The 10,096-nt window shown below is 34.4% G+C and overlaps 1 protein-coding gene across 1 annotated transcript; it reads right to left on the bottom strand.

Annotated features, from left to right (window-relative positions):
- Positions 1-1,250: 1,250 nt before the first annotated feature.
- Positions 1,251-1,687, bottom strand: LOC120213874 (ethylene-responsive transcription factor ERF096-like). Its single transcript, XM_039211920.1, has one exon. The coding sequence runs from the start codon at positions 1,666-1,668 to the stop codon at positions 1,282-1,284; it is 387 nt and encodes a 128-aa protein (XP_039067851.1). The 5' UTR covers positions 1,669-1,687; the 3' UTR covers positions 1,251-1,281.
- Between the last annotated feature and the right edge of the window lie 8,409 nt (positions 1,688-10,096).

Below are 10,096 nucleotides of genomic sequence, written 5' to 3'. Positions count from 1 at the left end.
AAAATAAAAAGTGATACCACGTATTCTTAAAATCCTTATGGCTCAAGGGTCCTGACCCCTGTTAAAATTTGTATATTCGGTATAATTTTGGTTTAATAGTATTTTGGAACATGTAAAAATAAATATTTAAATTTTAAGAATATAAAAATTTATTAAATATTTAATCAAGTAGTGGTCGAACTAAAGAATTATAAGTATGTGTTCTCAAAATTTTAGTCTAATTACAATTTAGGTCATTGTAAGTTTAAATATTAGACAAATTAGAAGTTGTCTTGTGAATTTTGAGTTTTTTTTATTATAAATTTAAGGTGAATACAAGGTAGTATATGTATAAAGACTTTCAATTATTTGACAATGAATGCTCATACCCCTACATACGCAGTGCTTGAACTCGGGACCTCAAGGATAACAACAATCCCCTTAATCAATAAGGTCACTTGTTCATGCTGAATTTCGAGTTTAAATATCTAATAAGTCTTTATATTTTTCTTAAATAATCTAATATTTCCGCCCATGTCAATATTTAATTTTGGCTCCATCCCTAAATATATATATAAAGGTAAACTACATAAATGATTATTAAAATACGAGTAAGTTTATATTTAACTGGCAAGAAGAAAGGTAAACTATGAGAAGATTTCAATTTCGAGTTTAAATATCTAATAAGTCTTTATATTTAACTATTTAAATGATATCAATCAAGCCACATGACGTTAACATTTGACAAAAAAGTAGACGTGAAATTAATAACATTAATATAACTACACATTTGATCCTCGATACTTACATATTCTATCAAATCAATCTTAATTTTAATTTAATAAATTAAAATCAAAGAACCTTTCGGTTTCATTTTAAATAATGATTTGAAGAGACATGATATAATGTTAATTATCGTTTATGTCATATCATATTATTACATAGAACACACAAGTGTTGTGACAAGCAACAAATTTTTAACAATTTTATTAATAGGGATATAATTAGTATATGCTGATAATTTGAGGATGAAATTGAAATGTTCAAAAATTCAGGAATTAACTTAAAAGACGAGAATATAACTTAGATAGTGAAACAATGATAATAATGGACCACATCTATAAATAGTGTTCACATTATTTATAATTTAGATGGTGACAATATATTCCCAGGTACATTACAAAATAAAGTGCTTTAATTAGTTATCAAAAGAGAAAATAAAGGAAGACTTTCAAGATACTTGACCCAATGGGACAGTCTGCTTATTTTCGGCCCCAGGGAAGATTGTCACCATTGTTAACTTCATGTCTTCTTGCTCTTTTTCTCTCCAATTTCAAGAAGTTCTTCAAGAAAATTATCATCCAAACACTCGATCTCGAAAACTTGTTTTCCTCTCTCCGTCGAAGAAGTCGACGACGAACCGGCGGAAGATGAACGTCGATAGGCATTAGCGGCGGCGAAATTACCCATGGGATACTCGTGCGGGAAATTAAGAATCGCCAAGTGACCTCTCATGGCATAAGCAGCTCTATCGTAAGCTCGGGCAGCATCCTCGGCGGTGTTAAACGTCCCGAGCCAGACACGAGCCCCCTGTCGGTTGGAGTCGCGTATCTCGGCCGCGAACTTCCCCCAAGGCCGCCTACGTACCCCCCGGTACCGAGTCGTCTCGCCGGTAGAATTAACCTCCATCGCGGAATTCGAAGGTCGGTTTTCGTATCGTCTGCATGGCCGTGGGTGGAAATTGCATTTTATATGGATCGGAAAGGAAGTGGAATCTTTAAGGTTAGGCAGGCATTTTGGGGGTCCCTACGGAATTAAACACATGAAGGAATTCATGGCCAAAAGCTGTTCACACGTGCTTATCAGAAACTTCGATTAAGCTTTAAAGTGGTCTTTTCTATTCAATGTATCGGGATGGTCAAGATGGATGGCTATGGAGGTTTTAGCTACACTTTGATTCCATTCGTACAGTGTTTATGTGAATAAAAGTTGATGGCTTAATGTCAAAAGAATTTGTCAACTTCATTACACGTGAGATAGGGTCTCCATGAGGTCATTCGGCTTACGATTGCTTTTCTCTATTTTGTGCTTCCTTTGATAGAGAGATTAATTCAAACTCTTCTGATTCGAGTTCGAGTTCGAATTTTATCCTACGTATTATTGGGGGTAAAGTATATAAATGGTCCCTCGACTATAGGGTATTATTCTGTTGAGTCATTCGACTATTAAAAGTTACAAAATGGTCCCTCAACTATAGAACATTGCTTTGTTGAGTCCATTGACTATTAAAAGTTACAGAATGGTCACCCAACTATTCATTATGTTCCAAATCCGTCCTTTTCCGTTAAAAATGTAACTATCGTCTGAGATGGACGTTAACATGCTGACTAAGATATGATAGTTGTTTGAGATTATGATATCATATTTTATCATATCTAAGTCAACCGATCAACATCTAGCTCAAACTGTCATTGTTTTTTAACAGAAAATGACAAATTTGGAATATAATGAATAGTCTAATGATCATTTTGTAACTTTTAATGATAGAGGGACTCAACAAAGCAACATCTATAGTCGGAGGACCATTTTATAACTTTTAATAATCATGTACTCAACAAATTAATATCCTATAGTCGGAGGCCATTTGTATACTTTACCCTTTAATTTTTAAGTCTAGGTTTATCATTTGTATTTTGGTTATTACTCTATCCGGTTGTATAATATGTTAATTAGGATAAATTATAAATTTCTTACTTTTAGTTTAGATACTAAAGTTTTAAATTTTTTAATTTACTCATTAAACTTTTAATTTTCTCAAATTTTAGTTATTTGGGCGTTAAATCATAAATGGAAGGATGACATGGCAGCACATATATTAATATGGATTACTTTTTATATAGAATTCATGTGTCATCCATAACTTTTTCCCTTTTTTTTTCTTTTTATCTTCTTCCTATGAAGATGAAAGTTTTATAATTTCATCCTTGTATCACGTTCTCACTGCAATTATCATTCTCCAACATCTTCTCCGACCACTCAAGATACAAACGAACTCTGCTCGTCGTCTCCTATCACTCTATTTGTTTAGATTTTCTCAAAATCACTTTAAAACTCATAAAACGTAACCTCAAATCCAAAACTCATAGAACCTTAAAGCACCATGACCTAAATATCCATCATTCGATTAGTGTGGAATCAATATATAAAATCAAAGACTATCATGATAAATTTACTTTTTGTAGGTTCGAAAATGAGGGACCTGATAATATAATTTAGTGTAGGAATCTGAATTTTGGTAATAAAAGCTAAGTTGGGGAAGCTGCGGGCGCCAATTGTTTGATTAATCACTTTTAATTATAATTATTATAAATGATTAGGTCAAACTTCTGGAAAATGGATGAATATGGACTTAATTGTAAAGAATATAATTAGTGGTAAAGAATATAAATTCTTTTGAAATATTAGGTTCGATTCTTATTGTACGTGAGTTTAGTTAATTATTTAGTTATTTTTGTGATGATATGGGAGTATAATAGTTTTAAAAGCAATTTATATTATTAGTCGTTGAATTTTTAAAGTGTTTTATATTTTGATCATCGAAATTTAACTTTTTTTTATTTGAATTTTTTATTGTTGGAAAATATTCTTATTCGATTACTGGCATTAATGACAATCGATATGACATGCTTACATACTTAATGACAGTTAAATTAATATGATATATGCAAATTTTTTTATTAAATTAAAATTTCTCGATAAGCTTAGAATATATTTCATTGTCTTATTGGTAAATAAAAACTGAGAAACATATTTCATATTTAATATATTTTCATGAAAAAAACATAATTAATTATAATCATAATTTAACCTAAATATAATTTTCGTCAATCACACAACAATTGGTTTGGTGCAAAACATTGAATCATGTTCTCTCTGAGTGGAAATTAACCATTCTCTCTCTAAAGTAACTGTTTTTCTCGATAGCTGATTGCGTGTAAATGTGTGTGTTGTGGCACGAAAATCTGTGCAAGTATACACAATCAATGCAAGTAATACAATAGTGAGTGAGTATCGTCTCCATAGGGATTGGAGGAATTCTTTAAAGATTGCTACAACTAGGAATAAACATCACTAACTAATCCTAAGCGTCTAAATCTAATGATATAAACAAATGAGAAATGTGCTATGGTAGATGGTATGAACATATGGAAAAAGTTTGTTGAGGCAAAAATGTGTGAAGTGAAATGAGAAGATAATTTTTGTCGTGGCAAGAAAAATATGCAAGAGTAAACAAATAAAAATTGATAAGGCAAAAATTAATTGAATGAACAAGTAAATTAAAGTTGCTAAGGAAAAAAATGTTTGAGTTCTGAATAAAGACTAGCAACCTCACACAATCAGACTTCTAATGGAGCACTTGGGTTAGATTTGCTATGGCAAGAAATTATTCTATGCATATGATGAACTAAGCATGTTGTGTCTATACTGCTTAACAGGATTTACTAAAGTGTTCCTAAGCTATCTCTAGTAAGGAACCTAATATAACTATTGCCACAACAATACCTCTCAGCGTAAACAATGACCCTAGCCTATCGATTAAGTACTATCCCTTTTAGTCGCTTGAAACCCTCTCCTTATCTCTAAGGCAGATTAGAACCTCACCATCCCGGATTAGTTCCCTTGTTCACGTTGATCTAACCTAACCATCTCGATATTAGGTATCAACTCCTTGAAAACGACTATCTTTCAACAGATCTTACAAAGACTAGGAATATTATGCCAAGGAACCAGGTAATCTCTCAAAAGCTCTTACAATGCTAAGGCATAAGATTAAAACATTAATCAAAACAACAATAAACATAAATATACTTATCGTCCATTAAACATAAAATAAATTATCAGCCAAACATTTACAACACCAAATAAAACAGTTCATGGTGTGGCTAAAATCATCCCAAAATATTCATTAAGTGCAAGCCCTTAAAAAGATAAGAAATGAAGAACAAAGAGAAGGAAACTCCCAAAAACATAGCTTTATCGTGACATCAGACCATCACCAAGACTGCTCAAGTGCGATAGCCTCTCTCGAGGGCCTAGCCGCTACTCCGGCAAAGCCCCGGCTATGGAGGACACCAAGGAAGATGAGAGGGGAACAATGGAGAAGTTGATGCAACGGTCGTTTCCAAATCTTTTAGGGTAGGTGAGAGTTTAGATCTCTAAAATGGTGTTCATAATGTGCTATTTATAGTGGGGAATTTCTTGGGTTTAGTGCCCTTGAAATTTCTCCAACTACCCTTGAATTTATACCCATTTCGTGAATAATATGGCAGCTGGCAGTGGTCCTAAATCCTTGGCAGGGGCAGAGATTCATGTGAGGTGCAATGGACAGATGGCCAAGCGATGTCAGTAATTTTGTCTCGTATTGCGTCAGACTTACAAGATAAAACTTGCCATGGCAAAAAATTATTCCTCACAGTCAACGTCTTCAGTTCCTGTGGCCCTCGCACAAAATTTGTCATAGCAAATAATTTCCTCCTCGGTCATTTCCTATCACCTGCATCATCACAACCAATACACAACCCCTCTCATCAGCAACGTCAGTTTTATAAATAAAAACTAGCCAAGGCAAAACGTTTCCACCTATAAATGTCCTAAATGCAACTATATGCAACTAAAATGCTATGACAATGACTTTTAGATAATCAATAACTTAAGTAAAAATACTGAAAACATAGTCTTTTTACGGAGTTATCACACCCCAAACTTAAGCTATTACTTGTCCTCAAACAATGAATAATGATCAATAAAAAAATAAAATGTTATGGCAAAGTTTTCAATCAGGACATTCAAGTGGTCTAAAATTCCAGCCCTCAGAAAATAGTTTGGCTTCAACATTCTAGACTTATTGAGAAGTTAAGTATCTTTCCCTAGGCCAAGATCATTTACAAGTGTGTGTGCGTGATTGTATCTAGTCTATGCTTAAAGAAATTAGAAAGTCCCTATGTTCTTTTGTTTTGTCAATGCATAAAATTATTCATTAAGCACAAAATTACTCTTATTTATTCAACACTAAAATTTTTGAATTTTTGAATTTTTTTAGCACTGCACAAGGGGAGTCAGTTTATCACAACTATCATCCCACACTCTAGATAAATGAGAGCATACCTTCCATCCCTGAGCTAGTCAGGCAGAGTCATCTCGTGACTACTTGCATTCACTTATGTGCTAAGGCTGACATTGATTCAAAGGGTTTCCAGGCAATGTTGTCAAACAGAGAAGTGTCCCTCTACAGTTATGCCAAGACATTTATTTGCAATTTAACATAATTCAAAATATTGTGGAGTTTAACTTAGCACTTTAAACATTGATATAGCAGTTTAGTTCGGTACCAAAATTTTATGCAAAAGCATGCAAAAGTGATTGGTTATCCTCTTCAGGTGAGGCTTGGTCAGAGGTGTTACGATTTTTGTTGTGGCATTTGTGCAGATGGTTGAACATCATAAAAATGTCATCGTTTGTGCCAACAACAAAATTGAGTCTTCTTTCTTAGTGGGTGCAGAATCCATGAGGGCTTTACACTTGTCCACATGTTTGAAAGTCTATTCATCTAAAAAAACAAATATTAAAAGTAAATAAAGAAATAAAGGAAATAAAAATAAACACACAATAATAAAAAATTGTTATAGCAAAAAATTAAAGAAAGTTGAAGGGATGTAAACTCCAAAACATCCTAAAATGATATGGCAATTTTGTCACGTTCGATCGGAGCATAAGTATAAACCAAAATTCCTCATACATATAACAGTCCCAACTTCAAAATATTTTGCCCTGGCATTTCGTGTCTTTTCAGTAGTCCTCTCTCCCTACAAGTGTTTTCCGCATGAAGTTGGATAGTAGTGGAATAAGATCTTTTTTCGCTTCTCTTTGTTGTGGCAACTTTTAATTGTCTAGGTAGTAAATTCTTTGAAGAGGTAGGGGTCATCCCAATGGCAGTAGCCACCATCGTGTGTGACCTTGTTCTTTCCCTACCTAGTCTAGCTATAAGTAAGCTAGACTGACTCATCTCCTTTGGAATATCCTCGAGCTCATCTTCGTCTTCTTCATCGAGCTTTAAGTGATCATCAGTGCATACAAATTTGATACGGCAAAATTCTGCAACTTCCTCTTCCATATTATATTTTACATCTTGAAGCGATTGGTGGGGATTAGTTTTTTTGCCAATGAAACATTTTTATTTTCTTCATTGGTTGCATTTTTGAACCCTCGTCATTATTTTCCATCAAATGTGAGTTTTCTTACATCTCCGAATCTTCGTGCACAATCTCATGGATGGGCTCTCAAAGTGTCTCCCCCCAAACTTAACATCTTTGTAGATTTTGGTGTCAATCCTTAAGGTGGATGCACCACAATGATCTCTTTCTTGATCATTAGTGACTTCAGTATCACTAGGTAGGATGCCCTGTGGGCATGCATGTACTGCTGCAACAATTTTTTCCACTTAGATTTCCAAGGCTTGCAAAGATGAACTATGAATTTACAAACATGCCCCTTGGCTCTTTAATAATACTCATTGGCTCTCAATAGATGTGGAGTGATATTGCAATAGATCTCTGGTAGTTTCCATGAAGTCTTGGAGAGTAACTTCCAAAGAGTTGGTGTTATCTGAAAATGTTGACCCCTGGTTAGTATTTTGCCACGATTTTTTTTTTGAAAAGTTAGGGGTTCATTCATGCTATACTATCGATTTGAGTTGATGGCATTGTTAGCTCCTTGATTCCCCCAAGAAAAATTCAGATGCTGAAGCCATATAGGATTGTAAGTGTTCGAGTAAGGGTTGTTGTTGCTCCCATTAAAGTTCCCCACATAGTTGGTAGACTCGTGGTTTTCAGGGTATTCGCTCACATTATGATTGCAATGGCATAAAATACATGCAGAACTTGCCACCTTGACTTCCTTCACATTGCTAGGACATTGGAGATTTTTCAACATATTAGTAATGGTTGAGAATTGAGCTGAAATAGAGTCATCGACATCAAGTTAAAGTGATCCATAAGTCTTCCTCCCATTCCTAGTCTCGAAGAAGATAATTGATAGTGTATTTTTGCTATCATATAAAAGATATCAAATGCTTCTTCAGGTGCCTTTTCCAGCAAAGTATCATTTGTCGCAACATCTAGCATCATTCCTGTTGGAGCATTTATACCATGGTAGAACATAACAGCTTGCGTCCAATCGTGGAATCTAAGGTTGGTGCACTTGTGTAGGAGTCCATTGTATCTATCCCAACACTCAAACGTAGACTTATCATCAGCTTGACAAAAATATGCTATGGCTTTCCTAAAATGGTTGTTCATATTTGGTGGATTATGTTGTAGCAAATTTTTTTTGTGTAAGTCTGCCCATGATTTTATCGAGCCGGAAGGTACTCCATTAAGTCATGTCCTAGCACGATATTTCAATGAGTATGGAAACAACTTCAATTTCAGCACATCTTCATGCACACCTTGTTGTCGAAATGAATTACATACCTCTAAAAAAGCTCAAACATGTTACTTTGCATACTCATGAGGAGCACCACCAAACTGCTCAATCACGTCCAATATGTCGAACATGACCGGTTTGAGCTCGAAGTGGACTGCTGTAATTTCGAGAGCTACAATACAAGGTTTTAGTTCGTCCAAAGTGGGAGCTCTTCTAACAAATTTGAGATATTTGATTTTTTTTGGAGGAAGGTGAAGGTCTGACGAAGTCGAGGCTTGCTTCTCAGGGTGTGGCAAATATTTTGCATGAGATGAAAGTTAAAAAAGAAAGATTTGGTGGATAAAGCTAAAAAGGAAAATGATGCTAGTTATTCAATAGGTATGATTTATTCTCTTTGTTTATGATTATCTTCTAGAATATCAGGGGCTTTAACCACCCACCACAAAACAATCTAGGGTAATGAGTAGGTTAGAAATGATGAATGTTGAAATTTTATGTCTAATTGAAACTAGGATTAGAGAACATATAACTTCTAAGATTGTTGTTAGATATTTTGAGGATCGAAACTATGTTTGAAATTATAGTCATGTAGGCAATGGAAATATTTGGGTGCTATGGAGGAAAGGGATATTATTTTTTGTTTGCATTTTTCTGATCAGATTATGTCTTTGAAAGGTGTTTTGAAGGGTAAGTATGTGGCCATAATTGGTGTCTATGGCAACAATGATAACACTGTTAGGAAAAATCTTTGGCATAATTTGCAAGTTGTGGAAGGATTGATAGGGGGCTCTGCTTAGCTTATAAGGGGTGATTTTAATGCATTTGTTATTGCCAATGAGAGCTCCAGTAATGGGAGGGTTGTTAGCCAGATTACTTCTGATATGGAGGAGTTGTAGAGTTGTATGTATAGGCTTGGGTTAGTGGATCACCACTATTATGACCTTGTTTTTAATTGATCTAATAAATATGAAGTGGGATTCCTTTCCATAAATATGGATAGGGTTTTGATTAATGATAATTGGTGTGGTGTTTTTGCTTAATCTCATGTTGAATTTCAAGCTCTTGGAGCGTCTGATCACTGCTTGATTGTTGTTTGGTATATCCAGAGAATCTCACTTCAAGGCCAAAGCTTATTAAGTTTTTTAATTTTTTGGATTTTACATCTTGAGTTTAGGGAGATGGTTAGATGTTCTTCGGATGAGCCTCTACAAGGTGACCCTATGCAGGTTTTATATGGTAAGCTGAAGAGATTAAAACCTATTTTGAGAGGATTTAATAAGGACAAGTATTCTGATATTTCAAAGAGAGTTATGGAGAAGAGGGATCAGTTCGAAAGGCATCAAATTCTAATTTTTTTCTGGTTTTGGAGGGCATAATATGGAAGTTGAGAAAGTGTTGATGATGGAGTTAGTTGAGTTAGAGAATGATGAAAGTTCTTTTTATCAGTAAAAGGCAAAAGTTGTCTGACTCTAGAAAGGGGATCAATGCACAAAATTTTTTCATTCCCAGGTTGTTGTAAGGAAGAAAAGGAACTATCATAGTGTTGCAAGATGAGAAGGGGCATAAATTGGAGACTTTTGATTATATGGTTGATAAGATGGTGAGGTTATTCACAAAGAAAATTGGGACGGTTTAT

The sequence above is a fragment of the Hibiscus syriacus genome, unplaced genomic scaffold (genome assembly GCF_006381635.1).
Source record: "Hibiscus syriacus cultivar Baekdansim isolate YM2019G1 unplaced genomic scaffold, ASM638163v2 tig00110044_pilon, whole genome shotgun sequence".
In the NCBI taxonomy this organism is placed as follows: Eukaryota; Viridiplantae; Streptophyta; class Magnoliopsida; order Malvales; family Malvaceae; genus Hibiscus; species Hibiscus syriacus.
This window is presented reverse-complemented; position numbering and strand designations above follow the sequence as displayed.

Coding starts and splice junctions, on each gene's coding strand:
- LOC120213874 (XM_039211920.1), bottom strand. CDS start 1,668: ATGGAGGTTAATTCTACCGGCGAGACGACTCGGTACCGGGGGGTACGT.